At 36.4% G+C, this 24,814-nt stretch overlaps 1 protein-coding gene across 1 annotated transcript in view; it reads right to left on the bottom strand.

The window, feature by feature from the left end:
- Positions 1-24,814, bottom strand: part of LOC121378472 (DNA ligase 1-like) — a 74,347-nt gene that overhangs the window by 9,257 nt on the left and 40,276 nt on the right. Inside the window, exons 10-19 of the mRNA XM_041506659.1 lie at positions 19,793-19,894; positions 18,498-18,554; positions 17,718-17,890; positions 16,816-16,880; positions 8,456-8,557; positions 7,566-7,734; positions 6,661-6,760; positions 5,964-6,049; positions 5,728-5,843; positions 2,104-2,310 (exon numbers count right to left, since the gene is read on the bottom strand). Coding sequence (XP_041362593.1) covers positions 2,104-2,310; positions 5,728-5,843; positions 5,964-6,049; positions 6,661-6,760; positions 7,566-7,734; positions 8,456-8,557; positions 16,816-16,880; positions 17,718-17,890; positions 18,498-18,554; positions 19,793-19,894 — 1,177 coding nt within the window. The remainder of the gene's footprint in view (positions 1-2,103; positions 2,311-5,727; positions 5,844-5,963; positions 6,050-6,660; positions 6,761-7,565; positions 7,735-8,455; positions 8,558-16,815; positions 16,881-17,717; positions 17,891-18,497; positions 18,555-19,792; positions 19,895-24,814) is intronic.

Genomic DNA, 24,814 nt, shown 5'->3' with positions numbered 1-24,814 from the left:
AAGAAACAAAATACTACTACAGTCGATCTTTATTTCTTCTACGTCGGCATCCTATAAAACAACAAACAAAATAATACTACAGTTGATCTTTATTTCTTCTACATCGGCATCCTATAAAACAACAAACAAAATAATACAACAGTCGATCTTTATTTCTTCTATGTCGGCATCCTGTAAAACAACAAACAAAATAATACAACAGTCGATCTTTATTTCTTCTACGTCGGCATCCTGTAAAACAAGAAATAAAATAATACAACAGTCGATCTTTATTTCTTCTACTTCGGCATCTAAAACATCTTTATTTCTTCTACATCGGCATCCTATAAAACAAGAAACAAAATAATACTACAGTCGTTCTTTATTTCTTCAACGTCGGCATCCTATAAAACAAGAAACAAAATAATACTACAGTCGTTCTTTATTTCTTCAACGTCGGCATCCTATAAAACAACAAACAAAATAATACTACAGTCGTTCTTTATTTCTTCAACGTCGGCATCCTATAAAACAACAAACAAAATAATACTACAGTCGTTCTTTAGTTCTTCAACGTCGGCATCCTATAAAACAAGAAACAAAATACTACTACAGTCGATCTTTATTTCTTCTACGTCGGCATCCTATAAAACAACAAACAAAATAATACTACAGTTGATCTTTATTTCTTCTACATCGGCATCCTATAAAACAAGAAACAAAATAATACTACAGTCGTTCTTTAGTTCTTCAACGTCGGCATCCTATAAAACAAGAAACAAAATAATACTACAGTCGATCTTTATTTCTTCTACATCGGCATCCTATAAAACAACAAACAAAATAATACAACAGTCGATCTTTATTTCTTCTATGTCAGCATCCTGTAAAACAACAAACAAAATAATACAACAGTCGATCTTTATTTCTTCTACGTCGGCATCCTGTAAAACAAGAAATCAAATAATACAACAGTCGATCTTTATTTCTTCTACTTCGGCATCTAAAACATCTTTATTTCTTCTACATCGGCATCCTATAAAACAAGAAACAAAATAATACTACAGTCGTTCTTTATTTCTTCAACGTCGGCATCCTATAAAACAAGAAACAAAATAATACTACAGTCGTTCTTTATTTCTTCAACGTCGGCATCCTATAAAACAACAAACAAAATAATACTACAGTCGTTCTTTATTTCTTCAACGTCGGCATCCTATAAAACAACAAACAAAATAATACTACAGTCGTTCTTTATTTCTTCAACGTCGGCATCCTATAAAACAAGAAACAAAATAATACTACAGTCGTTCTTTATTTCTTCTACGACGGCATCCTATAAAACAAGAAACAAAATAATACTACAGTCGTTCTTTATTTCTTCAACGTCGGCATCCTATAAAACAAGAAACAAAATAATACAACAGTTGATCTTTATTTCTTCTACATCGGCATCCTATAAAACAAGAAACAAAATAATACAACAGTCGACAAGAAATAAAATAATACAACAGTCGATCTTTATTTCTTCTACATCGGCATCCTGTAAAACAACAAACAAAATACTACTACAGTCGATCTTTATTTCTTCTACGTCGGCATCCTATAAAACAACAAACAAAATAATACAACAGTCGAATCTTTATTTCTTCTACATCGGCATCCTGTAAAACAAGAAACAAAATAATACTACAATTGATTTTTGTTTTTCTTCAATATCTGCATTGTATAAAATGACATATTAGTAGCAAGGGATCTTTTATATGCACTTTCCCAGACAGGACAGCACATACCATGGCCTTTAATATACCAGTCGTAGTACACTGTCTGGAAAAGTTTGTTTTGTTTAATGACACCACTGGAGCACATTGATTAATTAATCATCGGCTATTGGATGTCAAACATTTGGTAATTCTTAGTCATCAGAGGAAACCCGCTATATTTTTTCTAATGCAGCAAGGGATCTTTTATATGCACTTTCCTACAGACAGGAAAGCACATACACTGTCTGGAATGAGAAATAGCTCAATGGGCCACTGATGAGATCGATCCTAGACCAACCTTGCATCAGGCAAGCCCTTTCCCACTGGGTTACGTCCCACCCCTTAAAACCAAATACCTCACCTTTCTCTTGCGTGTTGACAGGACCTGGAAGGGTAAGATCTGTTTGTTCTGCTGGTCCCATGCCACAGCTTCAGAGTCGATCACACATGATTTCACTGTATCCGTGATGGCGTTCGGCATGCGGCCGATAATATCAGGATACTTTGACGTGTTGTCTTCAGAGTTTCTGCTGTAGATGTGGATCTTTCCGTCTTCCAGAACATGAATCTGAAGAGGTAATACAGAGATAATATATATATATATATATATATATATATATACTCTTCAAAAGAAGAAACGCAAAACCACATTGTAGTAAAATTTGGAGAATTGATTTAATTATTGAATGGTGAGTCCGATAATTACCAAATGTTGCAGGATTGTTCACAATTCACTCTAGTCCATTGTGAGTAAGTGATAGGACACACCACCAAGGTCAAGGTCATCTGGAGTCAATACCGGGTGTGGCCTCCGCGTGTGTTGACAACTGCCTGGCACCGCCTGCCCATTGAAGCAACCAGAGAACGGATGACGTCCCGGGGGATGGTGGCCCACTCGGCCTGCAAGGCTGCTGCCAGCTCGGGCAGGGTCTGGGGCTGTGGTTGTCGCTGTCGGAGGCGTCGGTCCAACTCGTCCCATAGATGCTCAATTGGGTTCAAATCCGGTGATATCGATGGCCAAGGAAGGACATTAATGTTGTTGTTCTGTAGGAAAGCCGTTGTGAGACGTGCTGTGTGAGGCCTGGCGTTGTCATGTTGGAACACTGCGTTGGCGTTGGCCATAACTGGAACGATGTGTGGCCGGAGGATCTGGTCAATGTAGCCCTGTGCATTCAGGTTGCCCTGCACGTGGACCAGGTCAGTTCTGCCAGTGTGTGAGATGGCTGCCCACACCATGACACTACCCCCGCCGAATCTGTCCACTTCCTGCACGCAGTTTGCCGCATAACGTTCACCACGACGCCTATACACGCGACATCTTCCATCATGACGTCGGAGCAGAAATCGGGACTCGTCACTGAACCACACCTGTCTCCATCGCAGTTGAGGCCATTGTCGATGAATCTGGCACCACTGCAGTCGGAGTCGACGGTGTTGTGGTGTTAAGATGACACCTCGAACTGGACGTCTGGCACGAATTCCTACCTCACGTAGGCGGTTCCGTACGGTCTGGTCGGATATCCTGCGCAAACCTGGTATTGCTGCGGCTGTGGAGGTGGCAGTAGTCAATCGTTCCCGAAGGTGGCGTACCCGGATGTAGCGGTCCTGCCCGGGGGTAGTGACCCGTGGTCGACCGGATCTAGGGAGGTCACGTGTTGATCCATGTTGCTGGTAATGGTCCCACAGTCTGGAGATGGTGCTTGGGGACACATGAAATGCCCTGGCAACGGCCGTTCTGGATTCACCTGCGTCTAGTCGGCCGATGGCATTGTTTCTCTGCGGTTCACTGAGACGTGGCATGTCCTGGATTGTCAACTGTCGGCCAGATACAGAGGCCAGGCAAGCGAACACCCTGCACTTTTATACTGTCGGCGTTCATGTTGCACGTGCAGACAACGCACGTGCAGTGGTGACATGGTTTGCACGTGGCTGCGTTTTTGCGAATATTCACATTTTGGAACTTTATTGTACAGTAGCTGCGTTTTATCGAATGTAACCGTGGGAATGTGTTTGGGACATGCAATGACCTTATATTCACAAAGCATGAACCGGTAGGAAACATAAAATCGGAGTTATAACCCATTTGTACCCTTTTGCGTTTCTTTTTTTGAAGAGTATATATATATATATATAAACATAAAACAAGGGTTTTTTCATAATTAATCACAAAAACTTAATAGAGCTAAACACAAAATGTATTCTGTCGCCGCCATCGGAAATGTAATACAATGTATCTATATTTCGCTTTCTGACTTTATTAAAGGGACATACCCTAGTTTTTAAACATTAAGGCATACTTGTGACTATTAGAGCTGTTTTTGATAACTGAAATCATACTTTACTTAGATTTTATTGTTTAGATTATCCATTTCCATACATTCGAAGTGTTTTTGGTCATCCTGGTGTTTTTAATATCACAAAATGCATTTCTCATATTTTTATAAACACACGTGTCTGAAAGGTAACAGTTATGGAGTCGAGTTTTAGTCTATTTTTAGAAGGTATTTCACCATTTCAAAGTCACAGACTCTTGCTTTACTCAGTTGTAACTTTATCCAAATGTGTTACATGGTTATAAATTAACTAAACTTAGTGTTAATTTCTATGGGCTGAAACTAGGGTCTGTCCCTTTAACTAAACTTAGTGTTAATTTCTATGGGCTGAAACTAGGGTCTGTCCCTTTAAGGCAAGAAATTTTTATTTTTTATTTTGATGTCATTCTATTGTCCGTCACACAGGGAGGCCTTTTTTTCAAATTATGGAATTTACTACAATTTATTTATTTCTGAGCCGATTGTTTTGTAACTTCCATACAATATTGTTGGGTGTTTTTTTGTGTTTTTTTCCAGAACACTTTAACTTTTCTTCTTATGTCAAACCAAACTGAAATATTAACAAACAAATTTTTTTTAGGAGGATGGGACGGACTATAGTTGCTAATTAATATTTCACTATGAAACTAACCTGAAATAAACTGCCCCATTTCATCACAAAATCATATTAACCGTTTTGTTCTAAACAATTTTGTGCAGATAGAGAATTTTGAAGTACTCTAGTTTCAAGGGAGATAATCAGAGTAAAGATGTTTTTGTATTAAAAAAGTGGATTATCTGTCACCTTCCCAATAAACCTACAATAACCAGTACACATACAAATCTACAAACAGATTTCTGGTAAGATTAGGAACTTATACAATAATAAAATGTGGATCTTGCTGATGGCAGCTTGATTGTTAGTCATTACATTTTAATTACAAATGTTCTGCTCTTACAATTTTGATAGGATGACACTAAATATCCGATTGTTATCCTTCAATAAAAAAGTAGATGTCATTAAAAAGATAGGATGTAATCATGGAAAACAGATCATGCCAATGACAAAAGAAACTGATGTATGTTATGCTGCATTGCATTATGCTATGCAACTATATAAATTTTTGACTGTTATTCACAATAAATTCATAAAACATGACAGACAATTGCTACAAATATATTTCTAGTTCAAACAACCAGTAGAAAAGTGCAAGAAAGCTGTGCCAAAAATAGTCTAACACACATCTCCTAGACAGTAATGCACCTTTTTCAATGATCAATTGGTCTCATCATTTAGGAGGTAGATGGCCATTGCTACATTTTAATTACATCATTCTCTAAGCAAAGGTAGTACGGACGTCACGTAATATATAACACTGCATGCATTCCTTTTAGTGACGTAACATATATCAGCTGAGGAGTGATGTCACGTAATATATACTGAGAGAAGGATTGATGTCATGGTAAAAAAATAAAATGCAGTGAATTTTATAATAATTATACTAAAATTATAAGAATCATTGAACTAGAAAATATTTCTGGCATTTGTCATTTTGTAGATGGGTTTTTCTGACACTCGTCTCAAGAAACACAATGCTTAAAGATCGCTAAAGCTTGCTCCATGGATTGATTTTCTTGAGACGAGTGTTAGAAACTATTAATCTTGCACCAACCTGGGCTCTCTCTCCATCATACTTGTATTCACAGGTGAACTCCATGTTCTCAAACCTCTGTAGGACTTCACTCACTCCCTTGGTCGGATGTGCCAACATGGGTTTTAGTGGAATTCCTGGAAACAACATCTAGACATGAAACATCAAACATGTACAAAAAAGCCCAACAAACAAACTAAAACCCATAGTTAAAGGTAATTTTTCACATTTCAGATGTCCGTACCAATAACTCTTACCGGGAGTGAGCATGCAGCGAGTGGGAAGTTCTTGTAATCCTTCCTTCAACAGAACAGGGACAATGGCATCATAGTTAGGTAGTTCACTGTCAAAGAGATCAACCAGAAACATATAGAAATACCAATAGAAATAAATAAATAAATTACCACATTAAAACAAAGTCATTAAACAATTTATAGCCAAAACATTCTTTAACCTTCGGGCTACTGAACTTATATTAAATTATATTTAAGTTATTGAATCCTAGGTTTATAACAATGAAATCCACCCCAAAATAACATTATAAAATCGTATTTTTTGTGATTAGTAATACTGCATGGATACAAACGATTCAAAGTATCACAGTTCATATTATTGCAAATGGTCTTCATCTTGAGTAACATTAAGGTGAGCTAAGGATCACTGTCCTGAAATGGTGCTAGACGAACAGTCACATTTGATTGGAAGGAAGGAAATGTTCTATTTAACAATGCACTCAACACATTTCATTTACGGTTATATGGCGTCAGACGTATGGTTAAGGATCACACAAATATTGAGAGAGGAAACCCGCTGTTGCCACTTTATGGGCTACTCTTTTCAATTAGCAGCAAGGGATCTTTTATATGCACCATCCCACAGACAGGATAGTACATACCACTGTGAAATTAATGAGGGTTTTTTAAGAAGTTGGTAAAGAATATTGTAAAGACTCGCCAGTATGTTGTTTTAATAATCAATGCTGCCTCATCCATCTTTTTCTTTAGAGTTTCAGATGACATCCCTTTCCCAGCATCCAGTACCTCAGGGGGGTATTCTGAAGTAAAAAAAATATTGATATAACAACATGAAGAGACCAATATTAAAAAATAATGAGTGTAACACCGAATTCATTCATAAAAATAACCATCACTTTCTTTTCTTCCAAACATACAAAAATGTTGATCAAATTTTGATGTACATAAGGAGTGAGAAAAAGGAATAGCAAAGAGAGAAAGAGACACACACACACAGAGAGAGAGAGAGAGAGAGAGAGAGAGAGAGAGAGAGAGAGAGAGAGAGAGAGAGAGAGAGATAGAGAGAGAGAGAGAGAGAGAGACAGACAGACAGACAGGATAGAGAGAGCGGAAACTAGGTACAGGGAAATGAGAGAGAGAGAAGGTCGAGAGAGAGAGAGAGAGAGAGAGAGAGAGAGAGAGAGAGAGAGACAGACAGACAGACAGACAGACAGACAGACAGACAGGATAGAGAGCGGAAACTAGGTACAGGGAAATGAGAGAGGAGAGGAGAGGAGAGAGAGAGAGAGAGAGAGAGAGAGAGAGAGAGAGAGAGAGAGAGAGAGAGAGAGAGAGAGAGAGAGAGAGAGAGAGAGAGAGAGAGAGAGAGAGAGAGAGAAACACACAGACAGACAGAGACAGGAGGGGAGGGAAAGAGACAGAGATAGATGGAAAGAAGTGGAGGGAGGGAGAGAGAGAGAGACCGAGACAGAGAGAGAAAGAAAAAGAGAAAGAGAGTGAGAGAGAAAGAGAGAGAGGAAGAAGAGAGTACTCTTGTATTTTTATGAATATTGTTGACAATCTAGAACGTTCCCTAAAACCCTAAAAAGTGTTAACCCCCCTCACCTTGCCCTGGAGGAGTGAGGAACACCGCGTTACCAAGCGCCGTCAGGACAGACTGCTCCGCAAGCCCGATACGCAGTTTTCCTCCGAGACACCTGATGAGGTAGCGAGCCTCGCACTGCCGACATGCGACAAACAAACCCTTTATCTTGTCCATCTTCTTCGTCATCACCTGAAACACATTACATCGATCCCAATACTGGAATTTTTTTTATCTCAATGTTAACGGTAATATAGCAATTTTTAGTCATAATCCTTCCCAGCATACATGAAAATAGTTTTTTGTAAATAATTTCAGTTTGATTTAACGTAAGAAGAAAAGTAAAAGCGTTTTGGAAATAACAAAAAAGCACTATTTCAGTTCAGAAATAACTAACATGGGATGGGGTACATCCTATAGTAAGTAAATGACATTCCCTGGTGGGAAGGACTCTAATCTTGTCCACCTTTTTGTTCATTATCTACAATAATTTATAAAAATCTTAATACTAAAAAATGTCATTTTGTTTTACAGCGAACTGAAAATTGTAGTTTTTGCCTCATTAGTAACTATAAAAATTAATTTTAGTTTCATTGGAAGCTAAAATATCATATATAAATCACTTCAAATTTATACCACACTAAAAACACCATTACACAAATTAATATTATCCATAAAATACAATTCCAATTATCTTTTGATTTTTCACATAGATGTCACGGTAACAAAACAGGCTTCTGAAACTGAGAAACAATTTTCCATATTACATTTCAAAATAATGAATCAAAACATTTTCCTTTTTTAAAAGAATAAATTGAGTAAAGCCACACACCCCCACCCACCTCAGAAATTCATGAAAATATCGGAACTACCCTAGAACAGTTTTACTACTTTAAGTTGAGCTATTTCTTACAGAGTTTCCACTCATGCTGGCGATTTCCTTCAGTCGTACAAACACAGTGGATACAGTCAACTTAGCTGGAGCAAACATTGTGGTCTGGTTACTACGACTACTCTGAAATACATGAGAAAATATCTGGTTAGCAACCATCAGTTGATAATTCATGGTAGTTTACCACTTTTGACAAACTGTTGATAGAACTTTTTGTAACAAAGTTGAAAAATCCTCATGTAAGTCACTATTCTACTGTATAACTAGTGATGGACATATTACTTGGGAAAAGAAATATATAAAAAAAAATTTAAAATTTATTTCCTTAACCTTTCATTAAACTGGAAAGATTTGTCAGAAAAATATTCAGTCCAGTTGCCATATATATCATCTATTACAGACTCGTATTGTTTTCTGTGATTCTTAACCTAAGATCGATCTTAATTAATTAACAAGAAATACCCATGATTCAGTGGAAGATTTTAGCAATTTGATTGGCTGTTGAGATGTTCAGGCCAGTCCATGGAACTAAGGAGGAAAGTGCCATAAGTCAGAGGTCTTTAACAGGAAGGAAGGAAATGTTTTATTTAACGACGCACTCTAACACATTTTATTTACGGTTATATGGCGTCAGACATATGGTTAAGAACCACACAGATATTGAGGAAGGAAACCCGCTGTCGTCACTTCATGGGCTACTCTTTTCGATTAGCAGCAAGGGATCTTTTATATGCACCATCCCACAGACAGGGTAGTACATACCACGACCTTTGATATGCCAGTTGTGGTGCACTGGCTGGAACGAGAACTAGCCCAATGGGCCTACCGACAGGGATCGATCCCAGACTGACCGCGCAACGAGCGAGCGCATTACCACTGGATCTTTAACAGGAAGCTTACATGTATAACACAAATTACAGGACAAGCTTTCATGGAATTAAATATCTGGCCTACCATAAAAAAAACCTGGTGCATTGTGATGAATATTCATAGGTGAAACTATAAAGCAAGTTTCATTAACTTAGGACTTACAGTTTGTGAGAAAGTGATCTAAATGCGAAACTTTAACGTGAAATGCGAAACTTTAATGCCAAAGTTGATGCCAAGTAATACCTATTTCTCTCCTTTTCACTTTGTAAACGCGAGACAAAAAATATCTCCCTGAAAATCAGTCAGAACAAAGATGTAGACTGTCTGGGTATTATTACCATATTATTAAAACAATTTCTCTTTACAGACTATGCTGATGCAAATAAATCATTTGTCAGTTATTGCCGATTTTGCATTCAAAATCAGTTTAATGCAAATTAAAAAGAAACAAATAGAAATGCTGACATTTCCAAAACTCTAGAATTGAAAACTGCTGACACTATATAGAAACAAATTTGTTACTTTATAAAAGATGCGAGTATCAGTGGGCCATTGGGCAATTTCTCGTTCCAGTCAGTGCACCATGACTGGTATATCAAAGGCTGTGGTAAGTGCTATACTGTCTGTTGTATTGGTGCATAGAAAACATCACTTGCCACTAATGGAAAAAATGTAGCTGATAATTTCTTGGCAGAATTATTTAATGTTTGACATCCAATAGCCGATAATTAATAAATCAATGTGCTCTAGTGGTGTTGTTAAACAAAACCAACGGTAAACTTTTATTTGGAAGGTTAAATGGCCATGTTTTTATTCACTCATACGTGTTGATGATTAATAAATCAATGTGCTCTAGTGGTGTCATTAAACAAAATTAACAGTAAACTTTTATTTGGAAGGTTAAATGGTCGTATTTTTATTCAGTCATACATGCTGATGATTAATAAATCAATGGGCTCTAGTGGTGTCATTAAACAAAACAAACCGTAACTTTTATTAGGAAGGTTAAATGGCCGTGTTTTTATTCACTCATACGTGCTGCACTTAATTAAGTAATAATTTCCTTTGTGTGATCCTGAGGCTGTTGTTACTTCCATCCCTGCCAACATTTTATCTGGTTGTCTCATCGTAACATATGTGTGGACTCACAGTCGCGCGGAGTACGTCTCGATTAATATCTCCTTAAGCAAATTGCCCAGCTTACGTGTGGAAATTGAATTCTGTCTGGCCGGCCAAGATTTCTTTAATTAATCTTCATATCAGTGGGATGCTTGTCAGCTATGTGCAAATAATGCTGCGGTGGTTACACTATCAACATGTAACCAATATTATAGGCCTTACAGTTATGTGTAACTAATAATACTTCATGTATACAGGCCTTATAGTTACATGTAACCAATATAGTCCATGTATAAAGGCCTTAGTTATGTGTAGGTAATAGTCCATGTATATAGGCCTTACAGTTATGTGTAACTAATAATACTTCATGTATACAGGCCTTATAGTTACATGTAACCAATATAGTCCATGTATACAGGCCTTACAGTTATGTGTAACTAATAATACTTCATGTATACAGGCCTTATAGTTACATGTAACCAATATAGTCCATGTATAAAGGCCTTAGTTATGTGTAGGTAATAGTCCATGTATACAGGCCTTACAGTTACATGTAACCAATATAGTCCATGTATACAGGCCTTACAGTTACATGTAACCAATATAGTCCATGTATACAGCCCTCAGTTACATGTAACCAATATAGTCAATGTATACAGGCCTTACAGTAACATGTAACCAATATAGTCCATGTATACAGCCCTTACAGTAACATGTAACCAATATAGTCAATGTATACAGCCCTTACAGTAACATGTAACCAATATAGTCAATGTATACAGTCCCTTACAGTAACATGTAACCAATATAGTCAATGTATACAGCCCTTACAGTAACATGTAACCAATATAGTCCATGTATACAGCCCTCAGTTACATGTAACCAATATAGTCCATGTATACAGCCCTCAGTTACATGTAACCAATATAGTCAATGTATACAGGTAACCTTACATGTTACATACAGTAACATGTAACCAATAACCAATATAGTCCATGTATACAGCCCTTACAGTAACATGTAACCAATATAGTCCATGTATACAGCCCCTTACAGTAACCAATATACATGTAACCAATATAGTCCATGTATACAGCCCTCAGTTACATGTAACCAATATAGTCCATGTATACAGCCCTTACAGTTACATGTAACCAATATAGTCCATGTATACAGCCCTCAGTTACATGTAACCAATATAGTCCATGTATACAGCCCTTACAGTTACATGTAACCAATATAGTCAATGTATACAGGCCTTACAGTAACATGTAACCAATATAGTCCATGTATACAGCCCTTACAGTTACATGTAACCAATATAGTCAATGTATACAGCCCTTACAGTTACATGTAACCAATATAGTCAATGTATACAGGCCTTAGTTACATGTAACCAATATAGTCCATGTATACAGCCCTTACAGTTACATGTAACCAATATAGTCAATGTATACAGGCCTTACAGTTACATGTAACCAATATATTCCATGTATATTGGCCTTACAGTTACATGTAACCAATATGGCCCATGTATACAGGCCTTACAGTTAGATATAACCAATACAGCCCATGTATAGACCTTACAGTTAGATATAACCAATATAGCCCATGTATAGAGACCGTACAGTTAGATATAACCAATATAGCCCAAGTATAGAGACCGTACAGTTAGATATAACCAATATAGCCCATGTATAGAGACCTTACATGTAATCAATAGAGCTCATGTATACAGCACTTATAATTAAATAGGCCTTACAGTTACATGTAACTAATACAAATAATTTGATATCCATTTAAAAATAAAATTGTGAAAATCAGTTTACACAGAAAAAGAAGCTAAAATGAGATGAATACTGTTCATACATTACATGTAACCAAGATATGCCATGCATGCCATCCTCAGAGTTACATGCAACCAAGATATGCCATGCATGCCGTCCTCAGAGTTACATGTAACCAATATATGCCATGCATGCCGTCCTCAGAGTTACATGTAACCAATATATGCCATGCATGCCATCCTCAGAGTTACATGTAACCAATATATGCCATGCATGCCGTCCTCAGAGTTACATGTAACCAATATATGCCATGCATGCTGTCCTCAGAGTTACATGTAACCAATAAAGGCCATGCATGCCATCCTCAGAGTTACATGTAACCAATAAAGGCCATGCATGCCATCCTCAGTTACATGTGACCAATATATGCCATGCATGCCATCCTCAGAGTTACATGTAACCAATATATGCCATGCATGCCGTCCTCAGAGTTACATGTAACCAATATATGCCATGCATGCCATCCTCAGTTACATGCAACCAATATATGCCATGCATGCCGTCCTTAGAGTTACATGTAACCAAGATATGCCATCCTCAGAGTTACATGTAACCAATATATGCCATGCATGCCACCCTCAGAGTTACATGTAACCAATATATGCCATGCATGCCATCCTCAGAGTTACATGTAACTCTGAGGGTTACCAATATATGCCATGCATGCCACCCTCAGAGTTACATGCAACCAATATATGCCATGCATGCCGTCCTCAGAGTTACATGCAACCAAGATATGCCATGCATGCCGTCCTCAGAGTTACATGCAACCAAGATATGCCATGCATGCCGTCCTCAGAGTTACATGTAACCAATATATGCCATGCATGCCGTCCTCAGAGTTACATGTAACCAATATATGCCATGCATGCCATCCTCAGAGTTACATGTAATCAATATATGCCATGCATGCTGTCCTCAGAGGTACATGTGACCAATAAAGGCCATGCATGCTGTCCTCAGAGTTACATGTGACCAATAAAGGCCATGCATGCCGTCCTCAGTTACATGTAACCAATAAAGGCCATGCATGCCATCCTCAGAGTTACATGTGACCAATAAAGGCCATGCATGCCGTCCTCAGTTACATGTAACCAATAAAGGCCATGCATGCCATCCTCAGAGTTACATGTGACCAATAAAGGCCATGCATGCCGTCCTTAGAGTTACATGTAACCAAGATATGCCATGCATGCCATCCTCAGAGTTACATGTGACCAATATATGCCATGCATGCCGTCCTTAGAGTTACATGTAACCAAGATATGCCATGCATGCCATCCTCAGAGTTACATGTGACCAATATATGCCATCCTTAGAGTTACATGTGACCAATATATGCCATGCATGCCATCCTCAGAGTTACATGTGACCAATATATGCCATGCATGCCATCCTCAGAGTTACATGTGACCAATATATGCCATCCTTAGAGTTACATGTAACCAATATATGCCATGCATGCCATCCTCAGAGTTACATGCAACCAATATATGCCATGCATGCCATCCTCAGAGTTACATGTGACCAATAAAGGCCATGCATGCCATCCTCAGAGTTACATGTAACCAATATATGCCATGCATGCTGTCCTCATAGTTACATGCAACCAATATATGCCATGCATGCCATCCTCAGAGTTACATGTGACCAATAAAGGCCATGCATGCCATCCTCAGAGTTACATGTGACCAATAAAGGCCATGCATGCCGTCCCCAGTTACATGTAACCAATAAAGGTCATGCATGCCATCCTCAGAGTTACATGTGACCAATAAAGGCCATGCATGCCGTCCTCAGTTACATGTAACCAATAAAGGCCATGCATGCCATCCTCAGAGTTACATGTGACCAATAAAGGCCATGCATGCCGTCCTCAGTTACATGTAACCAATAAAGGCCATGCATGCCATCCTCAGAGTTACATGTAACCAATATATGCCATGCATGCCGTCCTGAGTTACATGTAACCAATAAAGGCCATGCATGCCATCCTCAGAGTTACATGTGACCAATAAATGCATGCCATCCTCAGAGTTACATGTAACCAATATATGCCATGCATGCCATCCTCAGAGTTACATGTAACCAATAAAGGCCATGCATGCCATCCTCAGAGTTACATGTGACCAATGTATGCCATGCATGCCATCCTCAGAGTTACATGTGACCAATGTATGCCATGCATGCCATCCTCAGAGTTACATGTTACCAATATATGCCATGCATGCCATCCTCAGAGTTACATGTGACCAATATATGCCATGCATGCCATCCTCAGAGTTACATGTAACCAATATATGCCATACATGCCATCCTCAGTTACATGTAACCAATATATGCCATGCATGCCGTCCTCAGAGTTACATGTAACCAATATATGCCATGCATGCCGTCCTCAGAGTTACATGTAACCAATATATGCCATGCATGCCGTCCTCAGAGTTATATGTAACTAATATATGCCATGCATGCCATCCTCAGAGTTACATGTAACCAATATATGCCATGCATGCCATCCTCAGAGTTACATGTAACCAATATATGCCATCCTCAGAGTTACATGTAACCAATATATGCCATGCATGCCATCCTCAGAGTTACATGTAACCAATATATGCCATGCATGCCGTCCTGAGTTACATGTAACCAATATATGCCATGCATGCCGTCCTCAGAGTTACATGTGACCAATATATGCCATGCATGCTGTCCTCAATATATGCCATGCATGCTGTCCTCAATATATGCCATCCTCAGAGTTACATGTAACCAATATATGCCATGCATGCCATCCTCAGAGTTACATGTAACCAATATATGCCATGCATGCCGTCCTGAGTTACATGTAACCAATATATGCCATGCATGCCGTCCTCAGAGTTACATGTGACCAATATATGCCATGCATGCTGTCCTCAGTTACATGTAACCAATATATGCCATGCATGCTGTCCTCAGAGTTACATGTAACCAATATATGCCATGCATAAAAATGAATATCTTGCCTCATCCCCCCCCCCCCAATGATAGTGTTTTTAAGCTCTATCTCCCTCTATAGGTGACATATCTGATTATTACTATTATTTAGTAAGATTGTATTAACTTAAAAGTAAAGTAGGGCTAGTGAAACATTTTAATCACTGATCCCATGGCTAGTGGATTTTATAAAAATTCTAGAAGCCCTGATATAGTCCAAACACAAAGCTCTTGAAGTGACATGTAACCAATGTAGCCTATGCATACAGCTTTAAAATTATGGGTAACCAATATACACATAGCCCATATTAAGGTTACATGTAATCTATATAGTCCATGCACACATACCTTAACACATATGTAACTAATAGTCCATGTTTATAGGCCTTAAACATATGTAACCAATACTGGTCGTGCATATAGGCCTTTACATGTATGTTATGTTTAACCAATAGTCAAGTGTGCAGACGGTAAAGCAATGTGTAATCAATATTGTCCATGTATGAGGCCATACAATTACATGTAACCAATATAGTCCAATATAAATCCAATATAAAGAGTAGCCTACACATAAAAATAAGCTGATCTCCAAAAGAAAATCCTTCATTTCAGTAAGTAACACAAGACTGGTTAGTATTTTTTTATTATTAAATTGAGAAAAAAGGAGGAAAAAAATTAAAGTGAAGTACAGAAGTGTGAAAGAAGAAATGGGTAGGATGATACTAACAGCAAACAATATATTTTTAAGGAAAAACAACCCCAAAAAATTAAAATTCAAACTTGCAAAATATTCCCACTCTAAGTCAAATGTCTAATAAGACATTTCGATCTCTTTAATTTTCTGTAGGCAATCCAAAAATAGTAAAGATTATCACATTAAATAACTGGATAAAAGTAAAGCAAAAATGAATTAATTAGAAAGATTTATTACCAAGAGAAGCTGCCTCAAGTCGTGTCTGGGAATCGAGATATTCGATGATCATTATCTCTAGATCAGCATTTCTCACAAACTTTATTGATTAGTTTAGCCATACAAAGCAAAACTAGGATGGCTAGAGAAGCACTGGATCTTATGTTCAAACTACCAATGTTATATTATTCATTTAGCAACTTTTTTATTATAAATACAGCAACTAATAACACATAAATAAAATTACGGTGATATTATTCATAAATCAAGTAAAACATTTTTTTTTATAGCAACTACTAATGTGATATTATCTCTAAAACTTTTGACATATAAATAATCTTTACAGTTATTTATTAATTAAGTAATAAATTATCCGTATACAGATATGGCAACTTAATATGACATTATCCATACAATTATAAAAATAAATTATTATTAAAATAAATAAATAATTATCTATAATGCAAGTTTTATGTTATTGTTATAGCACCTGCTAATGTAGTATTATCTATACAACCAATAATATGTTCATTATCTGAATACCTTACAATATTTTCATATTTCTTTAAAGTGTAAAAGATATTTAAAAAAGCAACAGCAATGAGTAATGACAGTTTGACTGTATTAAATACTATATATACAGAGTCTATTCTTACCTCTGCCACAAGGCCTAAATCACCCTTTTCCTTGGCGTCAATTTTAATCTTGTCCAAACTCCGACCTATGAACAATAAACAATTTCTTATATTACATGGATACAGTCTCACAAGTCTCTGAGAAGCAGGCTTTTTAAATACATGTTCTGAATACAAACAAATCTGAAATGTGCTCACTATGCACTATATTAAATATGAAACCTGTAGTAACAAATTTCAAAGTTATAATGAATGAATAAATATTTAACACTCTAGCACGAAAAATATATTGGCTAATGGGTGTGAAAGTTAAAACGAGTACTTTTCTTTTATAAATAGATGTTTCTAAATGAAGTAGGTGGTTATTCTTTCCACAGTTAATTAATTTATACGAGGTGCCATTTTAAGCCTTCAAAACTTGTGATGGCAATCACCAGAGCTGCCGCAAAAAGCTGTTTCACAAATGATCAGCGCCTGTATTTTTATCATTATAATTAAGGGATAATAGAACTGTGTTTCCTTGGTAACCACAACAGGGTTTCTGCCAGAGGGTTAAACGAACATGAAGCATACCCCAAAAATGTTGAAGATTTTGTTTTAAGTTAACCTTTTAACAAAATTAATTACTCTTATCATTACTGTATGATTTTCTTAACCCATTTTCTTTCTGCTGCCCCCCCCCCCCCCCCCTCATATCCCACTGTCTGTGGTTGCATTCAATTCCATAGCGCCATACCCCAAACATTTCTTTCAGGTCAAAACACTGCATAACAATTTAACACAAAATTGGGATTTTGGGCTTATATGCTGGTTGTATTAGAATTATATTTATTTTATTATTAGTAGTACTAAATTGCCGTCACACGGTATCTGAATTCCGAGAGATGCCTTTATACAACATATGACTGTAGAATGTTATATACCTGTGGCTTGTGCTATTGCTCGCATCATGATTGTCTCCCCTATCCCTAGCTCCACGCCTGCGTAGGCTGGTGCCAGCTTGTTGAGACACAAATACACGCAGTACAGAAGATCTCCAGGGGAGAGAACTATTACAGACCGAAAGAAATTAGAAAGTATTCGGATCATCTCTAGTCTGGAAAAAACAAAAGAAAAGATGTACATGCTACACCCATCAGAAGTTTGATGTAGAAGCACATAAATTACTGAATTTGTTATATGAACTGATAAGAATTTCCTTTAATGTGCAGTAATGTGTGAAAAGTAGGTCACAGTGACCTAGTTATTGTAAGCTGTACATGCATATGAACTGATCAGAAAGTTATGTCCCGGAAATGAAAAGTTTACGGATGGACATACATAGCGTCAATGCATACTGTAATATGGGCATTAAAAAAAAAAATCTCTAATTCCTTTTGACAATTACTACAAATATTTAAAAGATGTTCTTACGATTTATCAAATTTTAAAATTTTTATTACTGGTTTTTACTTTCATCATTTTAATTATAAAGGCAAAATGTTATCAAAATACAAAATATAATATAAAAAATATATCTATTCGATCAATTAACAAACAATTATGTTTATTTTAGAAAGTACATTATTAAAAATTTATTATTGTATTAAAAGATAGACTGCTAAAATACATAATGCTATGAGAAATAAATGAATTAAAATTGTAACTGACAAACTAAAAGACGAGGACAACCATTATGTTTTACTTGATTAAAATCACAATACCTGGCTGAAGTGTTCTCGATGCAGCTGAAAGTTTTTGAAAGAGCCAAGTATGGCACCCTGCAATAAACAATTTACTTAAATATACATGGTCAGATTGTTCTTCAACGTAGGTGTTTAAGTATGTAAATACATGTAGGTACACACGTGTAAGTCAAAAACGAATTTTGTAACATTCGGTACACAATGTTCAGAAATAAAAGTAAAGTAAATTTTGTTTTATTTAACGAGGCCACTAGAGCACATTGATTTTTTATCTTATCATCGGCTATTGGACGTCAAACATATAGTCATTCTGACACTGTTTTTTAGAGGAAACCCGCTCTAGCCACAGGCTACTCTTTTACGACAGGCAGCAAGGAATCTTTTATTTGTGCTTCCCACAGGCAGGATAGCACAAACCATGGCCTTTGTTGAACCAGTTATGGATCACTGGTTGGTGCAAGTGGTTTACACCTACCCATTGAGCCTTGCGGAGCACTCAGTCAGGGTTTGGAGTCGGTATTTGGATTAAAAATCCCATGCCTCGACTGGGATCCGAACCCAGTACTTACCAGCCTGTAGACCGATGGCCTAATCACGACGCCACCGAGGCCGGTCAATGTTCAGAAATATACACAGCCTAAAACAAACAATGTTGAAAAAAAAAAAAAAATCCTTGAAATTCAGAAAAAGGTATGCCACAAATGCTGAAAGAAATAACAGTCTGAAGATTTACAGACAGGAATTCAGCAGAATCTGACTCATGGAACTATTGCTTTAAGACATTTAATCATGACACACCTACAGATAAATCACTGCCAAACCTGACACATCATTAAAATAAAAACAGGGCTTCTAGAATATGGTAGCCCCACTCCCATGGCTATTCAATGATATTCAATGTTGGGCTAGTAAATAACTATTGCCATGCTTGATGGCTAGTGAAATGTTTTGGTCAAATGTTGCAGTTAAGTCTATTTTATAAATATGAATATCCTGCCCCTACCCCAATCACCCAATGTTAATGTTTTTAAGCTCTATCTCCCTGTTTAGGTGACATATCTAATTATTACTATTATTTAGTAAAATTTTATCAACTAAAGAGAAGTGAATTTTTAATTGCGGCTAGTAAATTTTTTTTAAATCACTGACCCCATGGCTAGTGGATTTTATAAAAATTCTAGAAGCCCTAATAAAAAAAATCAAAATACCAGGCATGGAATATTTCACCTCATAATCTTATGCTTTCAACTCAAATTTGGGATTCGCAGAAGCATGGAATCCCGATTGAATTGGTAACCTACATTTTTACTTACTTTTCTTTGACTTTCCAGCATGCATCATCAATAGGGTGATATTTAGTTTTTCCGGGATCATATGTTGTATCAGTTACCAGCTTGGCAGCCTTAGCTTCTGATCTAGAATAAAACAAACCATTCAGCAACTTTTTACAGGAACATTTAACCTGGTAAAGGAATGGGGGGGGGGGGGGGGGGGAGAGAGAGAGATTGTTCCCCCCCACCCCCTTTGGTGATTTTGTTTTTGCCTGCAGTATCAGAGTCTGTAACTTTAACTTTAACAATTGTTTCAAAGCAGCACTTTATTTCTAAAAGCTGACTGGAAAATTTAATGTTATTCATGATATTGAAACTTTCAGTTTCACTTTTAATTTTTTTTATTATCATAAGATAAAATAATAAACTAGTAATACTGCATGTGTATGAATTATACTCAAACTATTATATTTATTTAACATAATATATATTTAAATAATATTGAAATTGTTGAGTTTTTTTACACTTGGATTGGGTATTGTTTTATTCCAAAATTGAGAATAAAAATTACTTAAGGTTTTGGGGGAATAGTGCCGAATATCGAAGTCTAGCAACACAGGTGATAAACTCTACGAGGTCTATATAATAAACTTCATATAATTATACTCAACGAAACTAATTATTCACCATTAAATATGTTACATTTTTCTTTATACATGGTACAAAATATGAAAAACCCACTGCATACACAAATTTTGCATTCATCAATGGTCAAAATTTATTCAAACAACTTTTAAAAAGCATGTCGACAAATCTTGCTAAGATAATATTGTAATACAAGTGAAAATTAAAAAACAAAATGGCTACTGGCACTTTATTAATTTTGTTCAGTATATACAGGATTCGAAATGGGAAGTAAAATATGCAGGGTTTCTGCCAGAGTTTAAAATGGGTATGGCGCCATACCCTAAATTACTTTCAGGTTTTTTGTTTTGTTTTTTAAGTTAACCTTTTGACAAAATTAACGACTCTTACTATATGATTTTCTTAACCTAAACGTAACACAGTTTCTTTCTGAGGGAGGGAGGACCCCCACACCCTTTATCGACTGCAATTGCATTCAGCACACACATTGTAAATATTCAATTCCACAGCGCCATACCCAAACATTTCTTTCTGGCAGAAACCCTGATATCGGCTGTTGGCAATAACACAGCACAGAGTGAGTAGAGGGTTTGGAAGAGTGTGTGAAATATTAGGACCTCTGATATGTATTTTAGAGTATTATGGAATTAAAATAAAACAGAATCATGAGCTAAATAGCAGATGAGATAACCGTACATATCTCTCTCTCTCTGTCTCTCCGTCTCTCTCTTGAGAGAGAGAGAGAGAGAGAGAGAGAGAGAGAGAGAGAGAGAGAGAGAGAGAGAGAGAGAGAGAGAGAGAGAGAAAATAATTATCTGCGATTTTTTTGTGATTTTAGCAGGTGAATTTCTTTTTCTATTTCTGCTACATGTAGGTCTAAAAAAATGACCGCTTTTACCAGGCCGCTATTTCAAACCCTGATATATATTTGTATATATTTTCTTTATTTTGTTAAGCCTTCCTCAAACTACTGTTGTAAATAATGCACTATGATATGAAATATGATACAGAGTTACATAACAGTAAAAATATTCTCACAATAGTTTATTAAACACCCACATTTAAAAAACATTAAAAACAGAAAAGAAATGAATATTTGCAAACCAGTGTCAAGTAATTACTGACATACTCTAAATCACAGGTAGGCCTATCACCAAACAATGACGTCAGATATGTTATAGTAACGTTATATAATAAAGAGTACATATAACCAATACCAATACTCTTTAAATATATATGTAACTCTAGTATTTGTATTAGGGGTTTCTATTTGGGTGTACCTGTGCTCTAAATAGTCTAAAAGCATGAGAATAATTTAACTACAAACACATAATATAATCTTTTAGTTAGCAGCAAGTGGTCTTTTATGCTCACACAACAGCATGTAATAAACCAGTCAAAGAACATCAGTTGAAATGTCAAACATGACTAAAACCGAGACAGAAAATCCATAAACCTGCTGGAATCTTCTGAACATTCTTATTACAATTCAAAAAGACAAGAAAAAAAAAGACATGCTTTCAAAACACTATTAATTTAACAGATTATGGATATTGACATCGTCTGAAGTTGACGAATGTGACACATTAAAACAGATAACAAAGAAAGGAAATTGGAAATTGGGCTTGAAGAGGCGTCGTGGGGACACAATCGTATCAGTCGAAACCACATCGACTGTTAAACTTCATCGAGCACTCAGCGAACAAAAACATTATTAGATTACCGTGAAGCTGATGAAATGACTGGGAGGCAGTTTGACAAGCCGTGTATTGAAAACAACGCTTCATCAAGAAATTGACGATTCGTCATGAAAACAATGCAATTTGAGACCAGTTTTCATCAGTTGCATTGCTAATTGGTCTCTTATTAATTCCAACCATGATCCATGCCATATCTGGGAAGACAATGGGGAAACTGTTTGCAGATTTAAATGTGTTTGTATTAAATCCCCGTTTGGCATGGATTTGCATGCTGTATTGTTAAACATGCTAATGGGTTTTTTTCCAGAATTGATTGAGGAAAACAAAGAAAATGACATAATGGGATGAATCAGTGGTGGTGGTGGGTTTTTTGTTGTTGTTTTTTTAGCTTTTAATGGTTCTTAAATTTTTTCATTACCACAAGCCACCCTCCCCCCAACTCCTTAATCTCTGACCCTAATATTCATTTGACTTCCTTACTCTCAAATTGTTTCATGCTCCACTTGGTGTGGAATATATGGGGGTGGGGGAGGCAACATATCAAAGTGTGAAAACCACTGGGTTATAAAATTAGGTATCACTATACAATGGAAAGCCCCAATGTCATTTGTTGAAAGAAATTTCTACTATTGAAATTAAGACTTTGATATAAACATTACATAATCACCCTATTATCATTGGGTAGAAGAGGCTATAATCAAAAGATAACAAAAATATAGAGAGGTTATTACCAGGGCTCGCGCTGTCGGTAGCCAAATTAACCATTGGCTAATTTTTACAAACAATGGCTAATAAAATTTGCAAGTGGCTAAAATTTTGGCTAAGCCATTTTCTGTCTTCTGATGTGAACAAACGGTTACATAATCTATCCGATACCTCAAACATAATAATAATACCAAATATTCAATTAGCGTAATACCGATCTCGCGACCAGTAACAAAAAAATGGTGTCATGCAGAATTCAGCGTAGGCCTTATAATGTTTGCTTATTTTAATAATCACAGTTATTAATTTTAACGGCATGCATTCAACATGTATGACAGCAATGTCTGGAAGATATGTAACTTGTTATTTTTACTTTGTAAAATCTTTGAACCAAAGTAATAAAAACTGCCTGACAAAGCGTGTCAATTTTAATACACATGCCAGTTCAGGGCCGAAAGACATGTAGGGCTATCTCAAGGGCCGAGTTCAGCCAGACCGAGCAAAAACAAAACGTTCGCTAAACAGGTTTGTGTGCTTCACGTTAAACCAAATGGACATGACGAACACCAATCACATAGTTCGCAAACGTTCGTTGGCTGAACTGAGGACAGCTCTCTGTGCGAATATACGTCACGCTTCAGAGTCAGCCGACACCCGCATGTCAAGAGACATCGTTGCGGACATTAAACAATATGATTACGCAAAAGTAAATCTTGATGTAAATTTGTAGAAAAACAATAGTTGTTCGCATCAATGAATACCTAACTGCAGTTTTTGTTTATTCCATTGTCTTTGTTAATTTCGTACCCATGGTCGAGAGCACGCATGCAGATCGCTATCGCGGGAAATGAACATGCAGTATTTATACAAATTGCAGTTAAATGTACACTGAATAAAAGTACTTTACAATAATCATATTTGTTAGATAATTTTAGCTATAAATTTGTAAGACCGTGAGGTGACATTTAATAAGTTAGCTGGATTTAAAAAAAAACGTAAATTTTAATTTTATTACCTTTTTCTTTTTTTCTTTTTTCTTTTTTTTAAATAAATAAATGGAGTATACTGTGAAGTCGGCATTCTTAGCCGAGGTATTTTGCAAGCAGAAATCACAACAAGCATTTAACACGATGCTGAAATCAACAACAAGAAGATGGCACAAATTATAAAATTGTTTGGGGTGGGGAATTGATGGGTCACTTAAAAAAAAGAAAAGCAAGAAACAAAACAATTCAAATTAACATAAAGATTGCTATTTAAAGAAATAATGAGCTCTATATTAAAAAGGCTCTCAAATTTTTATTTGGGAAAAAAGGAAGAAAGAAAAAACAACTACACTCAATAAATATCTACCCACCCCCATATTTCTGTATGTTTGATTTAATGTCATAGGCCTTAGAAGTGGGGGTGGGTGTATGGGGTACTGGCTTCAAACTCTGAAGATAATGTATAACCCCATCCCCACCACATCCCACTCACGCTGAAAAATCGAAGTAATATATTAACTGCCCCTACCCCCATTGAGGTTTTGTTATTCCTATTTATTCCAGTTTGTACACAATTAGCTGAAAAAGATTCATTTTCATATTTATATATAAATACTCTATACAGTACTGCGTAAAACAAATTTGGCTAAAGCATTTTCCATATGGCTAATAAAAATTCCATTTGGCTAATATTTTGGCTACAGGTATTTTTGATCCAGTGTGAGCCCTGTATTACCAGTGTTTTTTCGGTATCGTCAATATCATATATTAGGAATAAAAGTGTATTATGCGAGCCTTCCTAATATATGATATTCACAATACCGAAATACACAAGGGTAATAATCTCTTTATCATATAATCTCAAGCTTAATACAACATGTTTTTGTAAACTGTACACGCAACTTTAATTCCGATCTGCCATTACTAGATATTCAAATGACGTAAGAATATGTGGCGCAGTGAATGGAAATGACGTCAAACTCGAATGACGTCATTTTGGATGTCCTTACATCAAAACAAACTAGGGC

This window comes from Gigantopelta aegis, chromosome 8 (genome assembly GCF_016097555.1).
Source record: "Gigantopelta aegis isolate Gae_Host chromosome 8, Gae_host_genome, whole genome shotgun sequence".
Taxonomy (NCBI): domain Eukaryota; kingdom Metazoa; phylum Mollusca; class Gastropoda; order Neomphalida; family Peltospiridae; genus Gigantopelta; species Gigantopelta aegis.
Note: the sequence above shows the minus strand (reverse complement) of the source record. Positions and strands in the feature narration are given on the sequence as shown.